We start from the raw sequence: 22,765 nt of genomic DNA on the forward strand, positions 1-22,765 counted from the left end.
GAGGAAATTAAGGTTCTAGCACTCTTCCCAAGGGTAGTAATTCATGCATTTAATGTTTTCTCAACTTTAGAAGGGAAATATCACAGGTGTTCTGGTCTTACCTATATAAGCTCTACAAGGGAAAACTTAAGTGTAAAAAATTAAATGTGTGCTTTTAAAATTATAATTTATATCTTTTAATTATATGTGCATATTATGCATAATCTAGTGTATTATTTTTAAAGTCCTAAATTCTATAGGTTGCTGATTATAAAATTTTAAAAGTATATTATTATTGGAAGTGATTACAGGGAACACATATTACACATACAGTTTCAATGTAATGCCATGCAAAATAGCAGAAGTAATCTGTAAACAGAATTTCAAGTGTGTGTGCTTATGTACATGAATTCATGTGTATTTTCATGCAGTAGGTTGCTTTTAATATTAGGGATAAATTAGCCAATTAAGATAACTGAAAAATCAGGTTCAACCTTTTTTCTCATTATACTGGTTGAATATGAAAGTAGTTTTGAGTAGACAGGTAACTGAAGAATAGAATAAAAATATAAAATGTGAGAAAAATGGTGAAATGGTGGGCTAAATGTCATGCAAAGAGATGTAATAAGAATAATTTAAAAACAAATATTATATCATATACAAACAATCCAACAAACACAGTAGTGATAATTTGTGGTGATTTTAAAATGAAGCAGTAGCGAAAAAAAATTGGTGAATATGGACACAGAAAATATTATAATCAATTTTGTTGAAATTATTACTTTTTTTTTCCTGGGAAAAATATCAGAAAGGTTTCTAATTGTGAATATTTATTTATTAGGTGTTTTATATGTCCAATTATTTTCTTTAATCATTTATTACAATTGATTAACGTTCTGATTCACGTTGCTGGTGGCTCAGGGTAATTAAAGAAATTGTCCAGGTTTGCTCATAGAAACCTTTAGTCACAGGAGGGTATTCTAACAAAAACTGAATACCAACATGTCCAAGAAAGAAGAATGAGAATATAGAATTCTCAGACTTCATAAGACACATCTAAATGATGTATGCTCTGAGAAGAGAGGTTGTCTCTCTCTTAAATCAAAAATTACCATTATTGTATTTAGTCAGAGTATTTTTAGAGTGCATTCTATGTTATATTAGAGTTGGATGGAATGGCTATATAATCTTTAGATGTTCATGGTTTGGAGAGATGGAATTTGAATATAGGCCACATTTCATCAAGGACAATTGTCCTCATAGTTGGGCTCAACATAATCACTAAATGATTATGTTTAATTATTGCTTGATGAAGCAAGCCCAAACTTTGAATTTCAGGATCATGAACTCATTCAACAGACTCTGGTTTCTATGTAAGTAATAAACACGACCAAGATATGAATGTAACCACAACCAGTCCAGATAACTCCAGAAACTTATTTGTCTTTTTGAGGTAGGGGAATTTCTAAACACAAACTTTAGGGTTATATATTGGGATAAAAACTTAACACATATTTAATAGACATTCCCTGAGAACCTAAAGGAAACTCATGTAGGAAGAACACCTGCTGAGCCCTGACTCCTCCAATTATTTACACTGAATAATATCCAATTTGAGACATGGAGTGAAGAGACTGGGCCAACAAGTGTGGACTCTCAGATCATCTTTTTAACATTTTGCTTATTGATCAATAGAGTTGCATCAGGTATTTCTTTGATGCAGCTCATTTATTTCCTACTATTAATTCTATCCACTACCTCAGAATATTTGGAATATGCTAAATTAAATTTCACTTAATTTCATAATAAACCCATAGTATATAAGTTATTCTATAACTTTGTTTTAAAAGTAGGAAAATGTTAATTATTTTCATTTATATTACAAAAATCTTCCACCAGTCTCCGAAATTTTATGAGAATTCTGAGACAGTAATTTTCATTTCATTTTTTTACATGGAAATGCCTAGGGTTTTTTTTTAATTTATTTATTTTGATTCAAGTACACAAATGGGGTACAATTGTTGTTTCTCTGGTTGTACACGAAGTAGAGTCACACCATTTGTGTCCTAGGTTTTGTTTATAGTATATTTATAATTATTGATTAGCTTGGATTAAAGGTTGGTGTGAGACAAAAATGTCATTTTTTTCCTATAAAATATTAGTTCCTCTCACACACATATACCTTAGGGAATTGTGTTATTTTATGTGCATTCTTGAGAACTGGCCTCTTCCTTTTTAACTTGTTTATTGTAAACAAAATTGTCAGTAGTTCAATTTATTGTTTTTATCTTCAATTATTTTGTTTGCATAACATTCTTTGTGTTTAATCCTTTTGGATATAATTTATCAAATGCTCCTGAAATATTGTGAGGGGTACATAAAATTTGGTTTATATAGTCTCATTATTAATTTATTTTTCTTTTCTGTCTGAAAGATACAACTCATAAAAATGCACTTATATGAAGAGCTCATATATATAAATATCAAATAGATATGACCCTTTGGAGCCCATTTTCAAATAATATATTCAATAGTCCTGCAAATTTTGAAGGGCTACACAAGTGTTGTATGTTGTTGTTGGTATTATAATTAATAGTTCATTCTGATAATTAAATTTTAATATCAATCTTTGTATAATTTATCTAATATAGTTAGCATTTCAAAATGCTACTTTGCTATTATTTATAAGGATATTGGTAATATTTACTTATATAAAGGAACTGCTTCTGAGAAGAAAAAAATAAAAGTTTACTTTCATTTGCCCCATACAAATGCAAATTAATATTTAGTGGGTCTAAATTATGACTTTATGGGGCTTGGTCCATTTGCCTCCAGTTGTATCAATATTTAAAACTGACTGGAAAATGTTAATACCATTTTATTTGTAAGTAAATTTTTCTCTAGGATATTGCATTTTTTTCCAGATAGGATCATTTACAGCAGCTTGAGAAGAGCTCACTATGAAACAATTAGTACCTGTGAGTTTGGTTTTATGATGATGCACTTGCATTGAATTCAAGTGGAAGATTAAAAAAAACAAAGAAAGAAACAACAAACAAAAAAAACCCCACTGGATTCACAGATTTCCCCAACCTAGCATACCTCCCCAGGGACTTTTTTGCTTAATGTCTGAAAACAATGCTGGAAGATCCTTCAAAAGGGAGGGACAAATCCGATTACTATAGATTTCCTAATGGACTTGAAATCATCCTTTTAAAACACAAAGTGAGTGGGACTCAGTGCCACACACCTGTGAACCCATGCTTTAGCAGCTGTCTAGGTATCCCTGAACCAGTCAAATGGACACGTACAATTAACCTTCAGAGCATCATAGCGTGAGTTCATGTTAGTTGATTCCATTAGGTCCTACTGTAAGGAGATAACACCATGTCATTGACCCAGCAGCTCTGGAGGCTGAGGTAGGAGGATCATGAGTTGAAAGTCAGCCTCAGCAACCATGAGGTACTAAGCAACTCAGTTGGACCCTGTCTCTAAATTAAATAAAAAATAGACTTGGCGATGTGGATCAGTGGTGGACTGCCCCTGAGTTCAATCCCTGGTATGCAAAATAAAATAAAATAAAACACAAAGTAAAATTCTTCAGAGTGAGAATTTGGGCTGATTTTAATGATCTTTCTGTGTAGAACAGTTATAGACCTGCAGCAGGCTGTCTTGCTCAATTTTAGGTATATCAGTGGAAACTGATGCCAGGAGTGGAAAATTATTCAGATTAACTACTGTGAATTGTAAGTTGGTCTAAGATCAACAGATCCTTTCCTGAGTATTCTCAAAATGGGCATATTTATTTTACATTTATTTTAAAGAATACCAGAGTGTTAATTGTTGAAACAAACACCTGTCCATTTTCTGGGTAATGCAAGTATCAATGTGTGTGTGTGTGTGTATGTGTGTGTGTGTGTGTGTGAATACATGGTAGTCGGATGGAACCCAGAGGTACTTTACCACTGAGCTACATTCCCAGTTTTTTTTTTTTTTTTTTTTAATTTTTCTACAAGAAGGGTCTAATTTAGTTAGGGTCTCACTAAATTGCTGAGGTTGGCCTTGAAGTTACAATTTTCTGCCTTAGCCTCCTAAGCTGCCAGGATTGCAGGAATGTGACACGGTGCCAGTCTGAATATTTTATGTTTTAAAAATACTTTAGTTATTTTTATACTCAACAGAGGGATCAAGAGATATAGTATTATATCATTTATAACTTATGTTTGTCTCTGATGTGTTTGAATGTTTATATTTTATATATGTATCTATGTATAACAAATGCGTATATATTTAATTTCTGCTCATACAGAGGAATGAAAACATCATCAATTGTCTAAGATAACTACCCAAAATCTTAGTCTAGTTTTAGGTTAGTTAACACAATAACTAGCCATGTGTCCTAGTGCACATTATTCTTCTAGACCTCTTTACACGGCTGTGATCCAATTGAATAAGCTATGGGGTTTCTGGAGGGACTTCAGTACTGGGGAGTGGCACAGATCATATCATACTATGTGCAAGTACGGATATGCCAGAATGAAACTCACAACTCTATAATTAATATACGCCAATAAAAGTCTTTACTGGCATTATTAGAGAAAGCAGTTTTCTGTCCTCTTTTTGGACTTACATGAAATCAATGACAAAAATGTTTCATGTCTATAGCCCATTTTACAGCATCCTTCACTTCCTTGTTTCTTAAGCTGTAAATCAGTGGGTTCAACATGGGAATCACCAGGGTGTAGAACACGGACACCACCTTTTCTTGCTCTAAGGAGTATTGCGAGCTTGGCTGAATATAGCTAAAGGTTATGGAGCCGTAGAACAGAGTCACGGCTGTGAGATGCGAGGCGCAGGTGGAGAAGGCTTTGCGCCTCCCTGCCGCTGAGCGGATCCTCAGGATGGCTGCCAGGATGAAGACATAGGAGATGATCACGGTCAAGAAAGTGATCATGGCGATAACGCCAGAGAAGATTAAAAGCAAGAATTCATTCATGGCTGTGTCAGAACACGACAGCTGCAACAGGGGAGGAAGGTCACAGAAGAAGTGCCTGATGACATTTGGCCCACAGAAGGTCAGCTTCACTAAGCCGATTGTGTGTGTTAGTGAGTTGATTAAGCCGCCCACGCAGGATCCAAGTACGAGCACTGTGCAAACTCCTTTAGTCATAGCCACTGTATACAATAAAGGGTTCCCAATGGCCACGTAGCGATCATAAGCCATTGCTGCCAGCAGAAAGCCCTCGGTGGTAAGGAGGGTCACAAACAAAAAACACTGTACAATGCATGCCGAGAAAGAGATGGTCTCCTGTTTAACAAAGAAGTTTAGCAGTAATTTGGGAGCAAAAACTGAAGAATAGCAGGCATCGACAAAGGACAGACAGCTGAGGAAATGATACATGGGCGTGCGGAGTCTGGGAGTTATTTGGATTAGGAAGAGCATTCCCAGGTTGCCCACCAAGGAAATGGCATCGATCAGCAGAAATAACACGAAGAGAAGTGCCTTCAGCTCAGCGCCATCCGTCAGTCCCAAAAGGATGAATTCAGTAACCGAAGTAAAATTGATAGAAGACATGTGTTTGCATTTCTCGGTACCTGTTAACAATAGGGCGTTGGAGTAAATTGAGAGCAAGGGTATGATATCCATAATTTTTAGAGTATATAATCTTTTCCACATGACCAATGCATATTATCTTTGAATGGTACCACATTTGACAAGAAAAAAAAAAATCAACCATCTTTTTATATTTACATGTAAATGTGAAAAATATGAATAAACAGCAAAAGGGCATTTTAGGACAAGACTTCTGTATTTTCACAGGGTTGGTCCAGACTCACCTGGAGTAGTACCAGGGCTCATTTTTGAGGGGAATCAAATGAAGAAGATGTTCATTCTTATTTATTCCAAATCATATTCCGAAGTATTGTTCCCCAGCATCCAGCTGGATAAGCTGAATTGGTTCTCTATTTCCTTTCACAGTCTTCAAACTGCACTCAAATTTCTCCCACTCATTCCTCTGCCCGATTCCAAAAAGGGTGTCTTATTTTCCTGACCTTGGTTCTAATTCCTCAGAACATTGTGTTTCCTGGGTTTGTCTGCTGGTTTTAGTGAAACATTCTTCTTTATTTCAAAAACCTCTGCAGAACCCAGAGAATGCTGGGCACAAGGCACCAGTCTGTTGGACAGGGACGGGTCCAGCACGGGTTCTGTCTACCTGTGTGGTCAAGGCCAAGCACACAGCTTCCTTCAGCCCTTTCTTGTGAGGAGACCTGGGCAGAGGAATCTTCCACAAGGGGTGGGGTGGGGTGAGGGGAAACGCCCCTTGCTTCCTCTGAACCAGGCACAAATACAAATAAATGTTTTAAATATTAAGATATTGGGAACTTTACCTCCACAAAATGAAGTAAAGGATGATGTTTGTTCTGGTTTGATCATCCTTTCATTTTGGAGCTCTTTAAACATTAGTTAAGTTAGAAAAAAGAACCAAGAATATTGAAATAATGAGAAATGAGATAACTACGCTAGATATAGATTATCTATGGTCTAGGAGAACAGTACCCATGGGGATATTTAGTGATGAATTAGAATCAATTCTTCCTTTTGTAAGAATATTCCAATGAATTGAAACATAGATGTTTAAAATAACTCCAGAAGATATACCAGCAGGTAGATGTTGAGATAGACAAAGAGCTTTGTATAAGGGGTAGCTAAATTACAGTTTTTGTCTGCCCCTGTTATTTAAATCATTTATCTGAATAATCTCAGAGCATTTCTCTACTTCATTCAAAACATTTTAACTGTGTTGTGGAAGGTATTTATGTAAGATTTGAATGAGAGAATTTAATTTACAAGTGGAAGAAAAAAATACTCAACTCCTCAGCTAATTTAGGAATTTCTGACTGCCCATTCCCATGCTATATTTCTCTATATTTCCCCAAAACAAAAATCAAGACTCAATGCTAAAAAGTCATTTAAGCATATCTTACTTTTATAATGATGTGAAAATGGAGTAAGGCTAGTAGTAAGAGGTTGCAGGATTGGAATTCAAACTTATCCTTTGGAGTAGGAGAGTCACAGGCACAGACTCCTTGGTATGAAAGTTAGATCAAGATGCTTAAAAACTATCCTGTCAAAAATAAGTTTAGATTAAAGATTCAGTTATATAGTTTCCTTAATTCAAATGGGACTATTCTCCTTAGAATTAACTGCTGATTAAATGAATAGAATACAAACATTATTAAAAATTGCTTGTTCCTGATGGATTAAGAGAACTCTCAAAAACATAATGGCTTCCCTAAGGTATTTCATTTCCTGAATATTTAAAAAAAAAAAAAAAACAGAAGGAAATGTGAAGCAACAGTGGGGAAAAATAGTACACATGACTTTTAAAGAAAAATCAAAAGCAGTAGAATTTATAGTAATTCCAGCTCTGTACTTTAGGGCTAAGCATTAGCCTAAGTGTTAGAAAGAAAAGCAAAAACAAAAATAAAGAAACAAGCACAAAAACAAGTACTTCAGTGGACTTTAAAGACTGGTGCAAGATCTAATAGAAAAAAATTTCCATTCCTTGCCTCCCTTGGGCAACATGAATGTCATGAAAAAAAAATTAGAACGCATACTTCAGTAGGTTCCCTTGAAGCTAACACCAGCATCCACCTTTTGAATGCATGTTCCTCCAGTCTAGTGAGTCCTTGTAGAAATTCTGTGGTTTTTGCCTTCAGTTTAAACTAGTCTCACAACGTTTTCTTACATATGCATGTAAATAAAAATCCACCCTCATTCTTTATGCTAAAGAAAGTAAATTTCTTTTTCTTTAGAGCAAATTTATAAATTCCCCAAATTAAATGCTAATGGGCAAAGAGAAGTGATTTGGGTGATTTCTGAGGTTGAGTATGGATAATTGAGGATCCATTACTTTAGGAGGCAAAAAACAGTCTGGTACTGGTGCAGTCTTTGCTTGGTTTTATTTTTGAAAAGCATAATTTATTCCAGTTCATATGTGAACAATAAGTCAATTACGTTTATCACACTGATATTATCTCTTAGAAAATTGTTGATTAAGGGTAAAAGCTTCTGAAAAGAATTTGCAAATGTCTGCATTTGCAGTTGACAAGAACAATAACAGAGAACAAATGAATAATTACCTTACTGTGTCTAAATCAGGTCCTCTGTCTTCTGTATGCTCCATTAACTCCTTAAACTTAGATGTGATGCTATATTTAGACACACATAGTATTGTAAAGTGTCCCTATGACAATCATTAAATACTCAACAGGACCTGGAAACAAAGATCTAGTGACTTCAACAGCAATAAAAACTTTTAAATTTATAGGGATTGATGTTTAGAGTACTTATTGGGCTGTAGATGAATTTGGTATATATAACTTATATTAACATTGTTTGAAATTTATTTAGATTATATTTGTACATATTTTGTCTTGAAAGGTTTTTATATAAAATTATTTAGAAGCTATATTACTTATTACATGGTAATATTTTAGAAAATGATTCTATTTTTGAGTAAAAGATATTGAGGAATAAACATGATACAATAAGCTGTAGTCTTTGCAAGAGCATAACTTAAGGGGTTTTGACAAATCTGTATTTGTATTTGCCATAACCAAAAATACATCACTTCCATTACCCTCAAATCTCTTTTTTCTTCCCAAGAACTCTCTACCTCTACTTCTAGCCCAAGGAAGTGCTGAATTTTTTATAGACCTATGTGAGATTTGCTTTTGTAGAGTTTCATAAAATTAGATGACACAGATGCCCCTCAGTATCCATGCAGAATTGGTTCTAGGATTCCTCTTCAGAAACCAGAATCTATGAGTGTTCAATTCCCTTTCATAAGTATTCCTAAGTACTTTTATTGCAGTACTTTTATAAAATAGTGTGATACTTGCACATAACTTATGTACATCTTCCCATGTACAAGTAATCTTTCTAGATTACTTGTGATAGACAATACAACCTAAGTACTATTCAAAGGGCTGCTATATTGTGTTATTAAGGGAACAATGATAAGAAAACAAGTGAATATTTTTAGTACAAACACAATGTTTTAAAAATATTTTCCATCCAATATGGTTTGAATCCACAGATGAAGAACCCATGGTTGTGGAGGTCAAACTGTGTAGCATGTGTTGATTTTCATCAGGACATTTTCAATAATAATGCACTGAGGGTCATTAATATAGTTGAATGAGTCATTATCTGTCCATTTTCATTGTTGAGTAATATTCCATTGTGTGGATTTTGAACACTTTGTTGATCCCATCACATCATCACTTGTGAATGGACAATTGAGGTGTTCATCATATTCAGACATTCTGAAAAATACTGTGTAACCATTAAAAGTTTTGTAACTTTTTGTGTGTGTGTGGCGCTGGGGATTTGAACCCAGGGCCTTGTGCTTGCAAGGCAAACACTCTACCAACCAAGCTATATCCCCAGCCCTAAAAGTTTTATTTGAACATAAGTGTGTAGTTATTTTGTATAAATATCTAGGAATGGAGACTTACAATCCTTTCATATGGTACATTGTTAAAGTTAGTACATTGATTTTGCCCAATTGCTTAGACATTGTTAAAGTTTGTACATTCATTTTGCACAGTTGCTTAGAATTGACTATGTACAAAACAGTATCTACTAAAAATGACAGTAGTACTTCTTTTCAACTTGGATACCTTTATTTCTTCTGCTCTTTATTGTTCATTCATCCTACACTTACTATTTAATTCATTTTTGTATTGTCTCCCTTAATATTTAGGCCTACCTATACCTGGATTATTTTAGTGTATGTTGTGTAATGGAAATACCCAGTAAAATTTTGAATAGAATTTTTCAACCAATAGTAAAAAAATTATGCCTATTTTTATATCAGATAATTTAAGTTTTTTCTTTCTATTATTATTTTCCCCAGGGCCTCTTATATGTATGTATATGTTTTATGCTTTATGATGACTCAAGAGTCTCTGAGATTATATTCCTTTCCTTGTTCTTTGTGTTATTGTTGTTGTTGTTCAAATGAGATCATTTCTTTTGATCTATTTTCAACTTTAGAAATCATTTCTTTTGTCATACCAAGTCTGTTCTTATATCCTCTAGGGATATCAGGTGTACTTTTTGACTTGAGAATTCCCATTTGTTATTTTTGTTAATCCCTTTTTGAAGTAAAATTTTCTATTTGAACTATAGAGCACTAAGGAAAGACATTGAAGAAGAACTTGGAAAACGGAAAGATCTCCCATGTTTTTGGATAGGAAGAATTAATATTATCAAAATGTTCATACTACCAAGAGCACAATACAGATTTAATGCAATTCACATTAAAAGTCTAATGAAATTATTCATATAAATAGAAAAAGCATTTATGAAATTCATTAGGAAAAACAGGAGGCCCAGAATAGGCAGAGCAATCCTTAGTGAGAAGAACCAAGAAGACGGCATCACAATAACAGACCTTAAAGTATACTACAGAGCTATAGTAACAAGAACACAATGGTATTGACAGCAACACAGACATGAAGACCAAAGGAACGGAATAGGAGACACAGAGACAAACCCATATATATACAGTTATTTTAAACTACACAAAGTCACTATGAACATACTTTGCAGAAAAAGATAGCTTTTGCAATATATGGTGCTGGGAAAGTTGGAAATCCATATGTAGCAAAATGAAATGTACCCATATCTCACCCTGAGCAAAACTCAACTCAAAGTGAATTAAGGATCTAGGCATTAGGCCTGAGACCCTGCACATATTAGAAAAAAGGGTAGAGCCAACTCTCCATTATGTCAACTTAGGAACAGAATTCCTCAACAAGACTTCTAAAGTACAAGAAATAAAATCTAGAATGGGATGGTATCAAACTAAAAAGCTTCATACCAGCCAAGGAAACAACCAAGAGCATGAAGAGAGAGCCTACAAATGGGTGAAAATCTTTACCACCTGCACCTCAGATAGAACATTAATCTCAAGTATAAACGAAGACCTCAAAAAACTTAATACCAAGGAAACAAATAACCCAGTCAATAAATGGGCAGAGGTACTGAACAAGCATTTCACAGAAGAAGAAATAGGAATGGTCCCCAAATACATGAAAAATGTTCAATATCTCTGCCGTTAGAGAAATGCAAATTAAAACTACACTGAAATTCCATCTCACTCTAGTCAGAATGGTAATTATCAACAATACAAGTAATAATTTATGTTAGTGAGAATATGGATAAAAGGTACACTCATACATTGCTGGTAGGATTGCAAACTGGTGGTGCACCACTTTCAAAAGGTTCCTCAGTAAACTTGGAATGGAACCATATTAGATGCAGTTAAATCACTCCTTGGCATGTACCCAAAGGGCTTAAAATTAGCATACTACTGTGACACGCCCTCATAAAATTTACAGCAGTTCAATTCACAATATCTAGGCTATGGAACCAACCTATGTGCCCTTTAAAAATGAATGAATAAACTGATTTTAAGTCCTTTGGGCATATTACAGAGATACAGCCACATCAATGTTCATAGCTTCTCAGTTCACAATAGCCAGATTGTGGAACCAACCTACATGTCCTTCAATTGATGAATGGATAAAGAAAATGTGGTATATATATATATATATATATATATATATACACAATGGAATATTACTCAGTCATAAAGAATGATAAAATTATGGCATTTGCAGGCAAATGGATGAAACTGGAGAATATCATGCTAAGTGAGATAAGCCAATCTCAAAAAACCAAAGGAAGAATGATATCGCTAATAAGTGGATGATGACACATAATGGGGGGTGGGAGGGGTTAGTGTTGGGATTGGAGTTGGGTTTAGGGAGGGGGGCAGGAATGGAGGAAGGAAGGACTGTATAGAGGGAGGGGAGGGGTGGGAGGGTTGGGGGGGAAGGGAAAAAATGGCAGAATGAATCAAACAACATTACCCTATGTAAATTTATGATTACACAAATGGTATGCCTTTACGCCATGTACAGAGAAACAACATGTATCCCATTTGTTTACAATAAAAAAAAAAAGAATGAATAAAGAAAATGGGGCATATATACACCATGGAATAGTAAGTACGCTGCCATAGAAAAGAATGACTTTATGACTTTTGACAGTAAATGGCTGGATCTGGAGACTTCATGGTAGGTGAAGTAAGCCAATCCACCAAAAAACCAAAGGTTAAATGTTCTCTTTGATAAGCAGATGTTAACACACCATAAGAGGTGGAGGGGAAGAATAGAAGTTCAGTGGATTCCACCAAGGGGAATGAAGGGAAGGTTGTGGGGATGGGAATAAAGAAGACAGTAGAATGAATCAGATGCAATTTTCTTATGTTCATATATGAGTACACCACCTGTCAACCTTAACATCATGTACAACCACAAGAATGGTATGCTAATTTGAATGAGTCACACTTCATGAATGTATAATATGTTAAAATATACTGTCATGTAAATCTAAAAAGAAGAAATTAAAATTTTTTAAGTTAAAAAATTTCTATTTTAAAAGAAATTGTTCTGATTTTTCCCAAAATTCTTCATTAATTCCTCAGGTGTTTTTAACATATTACTTAGAACAGCACCTTTGAAATCTTTTTTTTTTCAATCTGATACTTAGGTTATTCAGAGATAGTTTTTACCTTCTATAATTTTCTCCTAAGCAACAATCACATATTTTCTCTTTGTAGCCATAATAATATTGTTGCTGAAAACCTTTTGATATATGAAATTTATTGTAGATTTGCTGTACTCTGCAACTTTATTAGATAATTTTCAATCATTTTTCCAAAATTTCCTGAAAAGTGGTTCCAAATGTTATTTGAGTTTCCAGGAAACTTTCCCATTAGTGCATCACGAGAATTCCTGGTTAAGCCACATCTTCACCCACACTTCCTATGATTTACCTATTGTGTTATATCCTTTCTGGTGTGAGAATAATGGAAGTTCTTGTGGCTTTACTTTTCTTTTCCCACATGACTAATGAAGTTAAGGAAATTCATTTTTATTTTTGGAGGAAATCATTTTGATATCTGTTATGTGGTATAATTTTGGCACTGTTTTGATTTTTGCATTCAGTCATCTGTTCAGGTTTATTAATCTGGTTGGTTTTACTATGGATATATGTATATATATATATATATATATATATATATATATATATATATATACATACCTGTTTGTAAAAATATGTATTATATATACAAAGAATATTTCTAGCTTGCTTTCTCACTCTATAATTTGAAATATCACTATAGCTCAATGTATTATTTGCCTCCTTAGTGACTAAAATTTATGGAGTTTAATTTAAGAAATTTCATGCCTATTAAGTTTTTAAAATAACCTCAGTTTATATTTTGATTCTAACTTTCATATTGACTTTATTTTTGGTGACTAACTTTACATTTAAAATTATGCATTTCTGAAATACTAAGTATAATGGCACTTTTTCCTGTTGTCACTTTCTTTGAAATGTTATAACTTTAAAAAATTTAACTCCATTAATGAAACCCGTATTTTGCATAATCATTTAGATTCTATTTATTTTAAACCCTCACTGTTGCTGTACAGTCAATTCCAAACATTACATGTAATCACCCATAAACTTAACATTTACCTTCCTGTTTGCTTTCTTTCTTATCTGAATTGATATTCTCTGTTGCCATGTTTTCCTCTTTGGACTTTTTTAAAACATGCACAGTGTGGTGTATGTTAATTTTTTGTTTATAGACTATTCACATTTTATGTTTACTTATGTCAGTATTATCACCAGCCAAAGCATGATCTTTTCCCACACTCCTAACTGTGCCTTCATGAACATAATAACTTAGATGTACCTATTGTTAAATCTTATACAAATGAAATGTTGAAACTGTACATTTTTGTGTCTTCTTTTAATGTATAATGTTAGTACAATGTATCTACATTATTGTGTATATCAGTATTTTATTTTTATAATTCTGTATATATAGCCACTTTGTGAATATATGAAAATACATATTCATTCAATAATGGATAACTTTTTATTAGTTTTAAATATTGTGAATAAGACTGCTAAGAGCAAGGCTTCTTTTCTCCTTTTGAGTATGTTTGTTGTTGTCATTGTTTTAGGAAAAATGTTTTTAATTTGTCTTAATGTATTCAAAATCTGCTTTCTATCCGTTCTCTCATCTTCCTTTCGGAATTTAACTAAATGTTTTTCACAACATGTTATATAGTTTGGGATTCTTTGACTGTAAAAAATTACAGTTTTGTAATTTTTTCTTCTCTCTGTGCCTCAGTTTAGATGATTTATATTGATGTGTGTTGGAGTGCATCAATACTGCTTTTACTTTCTCTGACACTCTCTTACTTTCAGAAGTTCTTATTTACAGTTTGTATGGTTTTTTGTCACACGATTTCATGTTTCCCATTCCACACATTTAAATTTTCCTTAAATTACTTCTCCTTAAACAATTTTTCCAACTCTTTATTTTCTTCTATATATTAATTATGCAACTGGTCAAAGCCTTTTCTAACTCCAGCATGCAGGCATTCTGGAGTGCTTGTAAAGTGTATTTCCTGTGTTTTCTCTCTCATGGGCTATTTCCCCATGCATGAAAGTAACACAGAACCTGAAGATGACATTATGTTTTTCAAGGAAGGGCTTCACATTCCCCGATAGGTAGAAATTTAATTACTAATTGTTCAGGCTTGCAGGAGCTCAGAGTCTGAACTCATATTTCTTCCACTTGTCCCTATTTCTGAGTTTCTTAGAATCGGAAGTTTTTGGCTTTTGATTAAGAAGCTGACCTCCCTCTGTCTCTGTCCCTCTCACTCTCTTCAGCCCTTAAACAGGGCAGGAGACTGAATTTCCAATCTTTGGAGCAGTGGCCTCATTTTTCTTCCCTTTGCCTCTCGGTGTTCAGGCCACTGGCTGCATTTGGTGCAGGCCTCTAGGTGGTGGGACATTGTCAACAGAGCACCTGGACACTGAGAAAGACCATGCTGTCCTTCAACTTAGTTTGGAGACTTCAGAGCAGTTCTCGTGTGTGTGATTTATTTGTGCATGAGAGCTATACATGATAGTGGGGTTTGTTCTGATATACTCACGCAGACATGGAAAATAATTGTTCCATTTCAGGCCCACTACTTGCCCTTCTCTTCCTCTTCTCTCTCCCCCTGTTCCCCTTCCTCTGTTCTACTGGTCTTCCTTCTATTGATTCATTGTTTTTGTAATGAGTGCTTTATAGATATATACAAAGGTGAAATGCACTCTGGTGTGTTCATATCTGTTCCTACCATAATTTAGTTCATTTCATTCCACTGTTCCTCTCATTTTCCATCTGTTCCTCCTCCCGCCCCCTCCGTCTCTCCCTATACTGCACTGATCTCCCTTATATTTTCACTTGTGTTTTGTGAAAGAAATTTCTTACCCTCTCTGCCTGGTGTGCAGAGGGGAAAATGTCATTTATATTTACTGCTGGTCCTTCCCTCTAGCAAGTCTTTATCTTCTAGGCACAGCTGGAGTGCACTTTTTAGACAGTCTTTGTGGCCTGAGCCAGTCATTTATATTCCTCCCACAAAAAAAATTCTCATGGAAAAAACCAGCTCTGTGTTTAAGTCAGGATGGAATCCAATTCATCTCCCCAGCCTACATAACAGCTCAAAACTCCTCTCTGGTTTCCTTTCCCAGAGTACGCACAGGGCAAGTGCTCAAATCGGTAGTCCACCCAGGTCACATTCTTTATCATCTGCATTATTTTGGACACTACCAAAGCTCTTCTCTGCTCTTCTAAAGTTGTTCGCTTGTGTCCATCATTGATCCATTCTTCTTTCCTCCTTCCCTCCTTTCTTTTGTCTATCATCCCTCATGTCTCATTTCTACCCATATCATGCTACCTTTGTTCTACTCTCTATTTATTTGTCTGTCTGTATGTATATGTCACTTCATTTAGTCTCCAGGCCTATTCAGGCCAGATTTCACCTAATGTCCTGAAGGGAAAATTCAGCCACGTGGGGTCAAACCTAGGAAGCTTCTGCCAACTGCTCTACTGAATTCCTCTGAACTGTGGCAGAGCACTCATGAATGACATTGCTGTTTTTAATCAATGTTCCCTGAGTCACAGTGATAAAAAGCCATCTCATTCCTCCATGGTCACACCTTCTGAAGTACTCGCTACACCCATGCTCTTTTTCTTTAGCAGGCATTCACTCCTTTCCTAGGGATGATTTCTGCAGGTTGAATTTTGCTTTTCTCCTTATTTTTGTAGAGAAAATAGTTTGGGTCACAAATGATTCCATCCACGCAGAAAAAAAAAAAAAATGTTCTTGTCACTTTACAATCACTTTGCCCCATATTTCCCTAACCTTGGAAATTTCAAAACATTTCGATTTTACAGAAGATGTTTTTAAATCAATAAAAGAGTTAAGTATATTTTGATTACTCATATTCTTACCTAAAGCCACCACCTGCAATAGCTATAATTGCTTTATTACATTCTCAATCTCTTTATTAACCTCTATACTATTAACTGTGTAAACACACAAATATACATATATATGTATATGTATATATATATATATATATACTTTATGTATATATAACAACAATAATATAATGGTCTGTTCTAGTAAGTAATACATGTCAATACTTTCTCAAATTTAACATCTAATATAAAGTAGTACTTTGATCTTCTTAAGGTAATTTGCAAACCTTGTTCACTATGCTGCATTATTTTTTATTTTGCAATTTTTGATTGTAGTGTAACTTAAATATATAAATTCTGTGAGCTTCACAGAATTGTGCATTTTGCATATTTTCCCACCTTACATATTTCAGCTTTTAATTGATAATAAAGTCAGTGAAATCTATTGATAAATAGAGATCTACCCACAAACTAACAAAGGTGTATGGTGATTAAATTATTTCATTTTTTCAAGTAAAAAATTGAGTTTGACAAATTTACCTTTATTGTCCAAGGATATAGGACTTGAACAATAATTCTCTGATTTGTTTTATAAACTTTAGATGTTTTTCTTACATCATATTTGTTCATCTACTGAAAATATCTTGGAATCATCTTTGATTCTGTTCATCCAAACATTCTGCAATGTGCTTCTCACAAGTTTTGCTTTAACAACCTTGCTAACATGGCAGTGAAAACTTAGCTGAATTTCTGTGCAACCTCTTTTGGGGCTTTTATCTCCACTCTTGCCATTCTGTGGCATTTATACTAACACACACCATGATTCATTTATTATTGAGTCAGGCTGACTTTCCAATATGTAAATTGGGAAATTTGGCTTTCTCCTCATTCAGATCCCACATCTCCATGCATTGGTCACTATATAACATCTGATCTGACACACTTACAATGTACTTTCTATTCTCTCTTTGCTGCCTGTCCAAACTTTTCCCCATTTCTTGACTAATGCGGGACATCTTTCACCTCTTAGACTCTATTCTCCACTGCACACTCTTCCCAAAAACCTCTTCTGTTAGAAGTTGTAATGATACCACATTCTTACCATTTCCCTTTTTCCCTCCTGATTATTTTATTATTGCTGGGACACAATTCCAAAATACTGATCAACAAATTCCTTTGATAACAAAACCTAAGTTCACAAATCTGATCATTTTTCAGATTCAAATTTATCAAAGTGACACAGGTTCAAAATCACTATGAACCATTTCTCAAATAACAAAACCAAACCCTAGAAATCTAATGATTTGCCAGGATCTCTTTATGATTTTCATGAAAGAGCTCTAAAATATAGAACATTTTCTCTATTAATCACCAATAATAACTTTTATATGTCTCAAAGTTTTGTTTTGTTCCCCCCCACCACCAGATCATTTGTTTCTTTGACTCCCAATAGGTTGATAAAAATGACAAAATGAAAACATTTCCTAAAGCATTTCATTTAGGACTTCAATTATTAACCATTGAGACAGTGTTAAAACATGGTACCCCTCTAAAGGTACTTGATACATCTGGTCCTGTACAGTCTGCCATTCTTATTGTCTATTGCTTTTAAAAACAAATTCTTTTTTAGAGTCAAAAATCTTCAAATATTGCTTATTTTCCATTTACCAGGTACCTCTATGCTTTGTTTCTACAATACCTATGATTCTATTGCTCAAATCTCTATATTTGTATGATGCAGTGTAACTAGAACAGTAAAGGTACTCAAAAGAAATATGTTGAATAAGTAAACTACAAATAGAGTCATATTTCTTTAGTCATTTTAGACTTCTATTATGAATAATATAAATATAAAAGGGAAAATATAAAACTTTATTTGAATAATGACATTTTAAAAATGAATAATGTGGTTTGAGCTAAGAATCATGAAAATGAAACATTTTAATTCTTCTTTGACACCAATATATTTGAGAAATCCCTGTGGGAAGCCATCCTTATTTAGCCGAATCAGACTAGGTTGAACCATGGGACGCAGAGGCCTGACTTCTAGAAACTGCCAGGAAGCATGTGGGGCTGTGTGGGAGTGGTTCCCTGTCTCCTTCTGGAGTATTCCCCCTTAAGAGAATAACTCCCCTAACTGCACCCTATCCTGTCCAGCACAGAAGCTATTCCTGGTCCTTGCCCCCTTTTCCTGGATACTATAAATAAAGTTGTTGTTGTTAGAGACCAGAGCTGGTATGGCCAGACCTGCCATGCCCCCTCACATTTAAAAAGAGTATTGGCTCTTGTGTGTCTACTGAGAAGATAAGACTTTTGGGTAATTGAGTGATATACTGGCAACATCATCCTCCAGCAGTTAACCTTTTTGCATCCATGTGACATGGCAGAGAGGACCCCCACACACTATTATTAGAATATCTTTTTATATGAATCACTATCAGATTCTTTTAAAATGATGGTGAGCACCATCAGATTAGCATGAGAGTTTATTAGAAACACTCTTCAGCTTAGGAAAGTGGGAAGCTACTACACTCCACAAAAAATGAATGGCTCAGTAGAGTGATTTTTCAATCTTCAGGTCAAATTCAAAATTTCTGTCCCAAGTAGCTTAATAATATCTCTGTTCTAGTTTTGTTTGAGATGCTAGATACAACTTTAAACAAAGTCTCTTTGGAAGGCAATGTTAGGTCAGCAAGTCCACAATCAGGATGGAGTCAAGTGGGGTTTCTCTTCCACAGAAATGATTTTTTTGCTACATCTTTCACATCCTTATTCCTCAGGCTATAAATGAGTGGGTTCAGCATGGGGATCACCAAGGTGTAAAACACAGCAGACACCTTCTCCTGTTCCAAGGAATACTGTGAGCTTGGCTGGATGTAGCTGAAGGTCACAGATCCATAGAATAAGGTCACAGCAGTCAGGTGGGAGACACAAGTGGAGAAGGCTTTGCGCCTCCCCTCAGCAGAGTGGATTCTCTGGATGGCAACAAAGATGCGCACATAGGAGACCATGATGATGATGAAAGTGACCACTGGAATGACCCCAGAGAAGAACAAGAGCAGCATCTCATTGGTACGGGCATCAGAGCAGGAAAGCCTCAGGAGAGGAGGAATGTCACAGAAGTAATGATCTACAACGTTAGGACCACAGAAGTCTAGTCGGAGCAAACCTATGGTGTGTGTCAGTGAATTAATGAGACCACCCAAGTAAGATGCAAGGACCATCTGAATACAGACACTTTGGGTCATAATGACTGTATACATCAAGGGATTGGCTATTGCCACATACCTGTCATAAAGCCATCATAGACAAGAGCATGCCCTCTGTGGTCACATACACTGCAAAAAAGAAGCTCTGTAGAACACAGCCAGAAAATGTACTGGACTTATGTTTGGAAAGGAAGTTGACCAGCATCTTAGGAGCGAAAACTGTGGAGTAGCAGATATCACAAAAAGAGAGATTGCTAAGGAAGAAGTACATTGGAGTGTGAAGCTGGGTGTTTAACCTGATTAAGACAATCATCCCCCAATTACCTGTCAGAGTGATGAGATACATCAGGGCAAAGAGTAAGAAGAGAGGGATCTGCAAGTTAGGATTTTCGGTTAACCCTACCAGAAGGAATTCCTCCACCCCTGAATGATTCCAGCCTCCCATGCATTCAGGTGGATATGGTTCCTTAGTAGTAGAACAAGAAGATGTCACCTAGATGAAAAAAGAAATGACCTCTGTAATCCAGTATCCATCAGACATGAGATAATTAGGGTACCCTGTACATAGATGAAGAAAAGAGATTGACTTCAGCAGTGCATGGTAAGTGTGTTAGGCAACCTGTATAGTATGACTTAAAATTTCAGTATTTCCAATTATTTATCTTTATGTGGTGCTGATACTTGAACCCAGGGCCTCATGAGTTCTAGGCAAGCACTTTACCACTCAGCTGCAACCCCAGTCCTCATTATTTTATACTCCACTTATCAATTTCCACATCAAAGATGAGAAGAAACCATTTTATTAAAAAAACATTAATAGGTATACTTGACATTCATACCCAGATCCTGGATACCAAATTTCTGTCCCCTTCTGTGACATATGCCTACTCTCATCTTTCATGGGCAAGATTCAGAGAAAACAAATCTTTCCTTATCCTATGCCTCTGACTTCCACAATCCCACAGACCATTCCTTCCCAAAACTCAAAACACAGACTTCTTTTTTGCCTGAACTTCTCACCGCTTTGAAGATCAGGGACTGTGCAGACAGGGACTAGCAAAATTAACTCAGGAGAAATAAAGTAGAGTATTTTATTTGCTGTTTAATATTAAGGCTGTTCAAAATTAGGAGTGTCATTTAAATTGAAAATCCTTCCATTTGTTATCTTCATATAATTTTGTTATTGCACTTTGGTGCCTTTTTCAACATTAACACAAAAAAACTTGGAAACCCACTGTAGAGAAGCAAGGTATCATGTGAGTACCAAAACTATCAGATTTGTTTTGTTTTCAGAAACATAGGCAGTCACTTATTTTCACAAGCTCTTTCTTCTTTGACATATTATGTTACCAAATAAAAAATAATTATGACAAAACATCAACAAATTAGTTTATCCACATGTACTTTCACGCATTCAATAAATACACACTATTTACTGCTCTATGTCAATAAACATTGTATTTTCTAGACATGAAGCAGTGAACAAGACAAGTGTCCTGCCTTCAAGAGCTCATAGTCCCTTAGGGAAACAAAGAATTTTTATATTGATATAAGCAGTGGTGATTGATACTGTAAGATACAAGTAAGGAAAGGAAGTGAAAAGAAATTATAGAAAAGAAAATCTATTATATTACATATTAGTTTCCTTTTGTTGTTATCACAATTGAACACAAAAATTCGTGATTTAAAATAGCAAACATTTACTTTCTTACAGTTCTCAGGTAGAATTCTGAAATTAGTTCATTAGGTTTAAGCCTAAGGGTCAGTGGAGTCCCACTCTTTCCAGAGGCCACAGGCGAAAACCCATTGCATTGCCTTTTGAGCTTGTGGAGATGTCCTCCATACACAGAGCAGCAGAACCTTTCCTTCATTTCTGTACCACATTCTTCTCCTTTTGTAGCAAAATCTCTCTTTGCCTCCCTCTTACAAGAGCACTTGTGTTTATATTTAGTTTCCATGGTGATAATACAGCATAATCTTCCTATCCTGTTATCTTGGATGGGTTCACACCTGACAAATCCCTTTTCCATATAAGGTAACATCTGTGGATCCCATCATAGTGAATGGATGGATATGTGACTCTCTGAAGAAAGAATGTTCTAGCAACTTAAAAGTGCTAATGGTGGAATTTTGCACTATGGGAGGACTAAATAAATTGACCAAACCAAAAAGTAGAGCGAGAGTGACTGATGAGAAATAGACAGCATTGCTCTGGGAGCACCTTGTCATTTTGGAAACTCTCTTACAAGATGAGGAGTAGCTTTGCAGAAAGGATCACATGATCTGAACCATAGTTGTACAGGTTTTTGCTCTAGAATTTTCTGGGAGAACAGACTCCACTAAGTTAAGAATAGAAGCAAGGAAGACATTTGGAAGGCAGTCTCAATAATCTTTGAGAGCAATGACTGTATCTTACAAAAAAGGGGTAGTGGGAAAATGTCCCAGAAGTGGTCTCTCTGTCATCCATTTTGAATTGTGAAATGTGAAGACGGGAGAAATAAATTGAACTTAAAATAAATCGCCATTTTAGGGGATGTGTGAGTGTGTGTGTGGATGTGCATTTGTGAATGTTTCTGGAATTGTATTTTTTTCCTAAATGTCAGATATGAAGAAATAAATTTGAAAAATCAAGTTCTATTGAACTATACTCATGATAATTTAGCATTTGATGTTTGATTGTGAGATGGAAAATTCTTCAACATATAGCAGTACAATATCTGAGATGATGTAATAGAATATTTAATAAGGTAAACTCTGTGTAAATAATTTATTCTTTATTGTCTGATAGTAACAATGACAGATCCTTTCTGCTGTCTAGAGTCCATTAAGAGCAGCACAATCTGTTCTGCCAAAACCCAGAGAAGGGAGGACATTCTCTCTATAGTTTGCCCATATTGTAAGTGTTTGTAGAAAATAACTTACAGGTTTAAATTACCACACATTCTCAATCTAGTCTTAAGTTATTTGTGGTGGTTTATACAAAAGCAGTTTTATATAAAATAATGCATTTTTTTCTGCTTCTTGTTTGTCCTACCTTCCTCCTAGGTTTTAATTTATTTAAGGACAAATGTTCTATGGAAAATGTACCTCATTCACAACAATATTATATAATATGTTTCTCATTCAAAGATTGCATCCTCTGTGTAAGGAAACATAATA

At 34.9% G+C, this 22,765-nt stretch overlaps 2 protein-coding genes across 2 annotated transcripts; both read right to left on the reverse strand.

Moving 5' to 3' along the window:
• Window positions 1-4,615: 4,615 nt before the first annotated feature.
• On the reverse strand, window positions 4,616-5,584 carry LOC124960168 (olfactory receptor 1052-like). Its single transcript, XM_047518740.1, has one exon. It carries the CDS (start codon window positions 5,552-5,554, stop codon window positions 4,616-4,618), a length of 939 nt encoding a protein of 312 aa, XP_047374696.1. The 5' UTR covers window positions 5,555-5,584.
• Window positions 5,585-19,111: 13,527 nt separating this feature from the next.
• On the reverse strand, window positions 19,112-20,051 carry LOC124960276 (olfactory receptor 1052-like). Its single transcript, XM_047518986.1, is given in 2 exon segments — window positions 19,112-19,693; window positions 19,695-20,051. Coding segments are annotated over 2 exon segments (939 nt in total).
• Between the last annotated feature and the right edge of the window lie 2,714 nt (window positions 20,052-22,765).

The sequence above is a fragment of the Sciurus carolinensis genome, chromosome 11 (genome assembly GCF_902686445.1).
Source record: "Sciurus carolinensis chromosome 11, mSciCar1.2, whole genome shotgun sequence".
Lineage (NCBI taxonomy): Eukaryota > Metazoa > Chordata > Mammalia > Rodentia > Sciuridae > Sciurus > Sciurus carolinensis.

Coding starts and splice junctions, on each gene's coding strand:
- LOC124960168 (XM_047518740.1), bottom strand. CDS start 5,554: ATGTCTTCTATCAATTTTACTTCGGTTACTGAATTCATCCTTTTGGGA.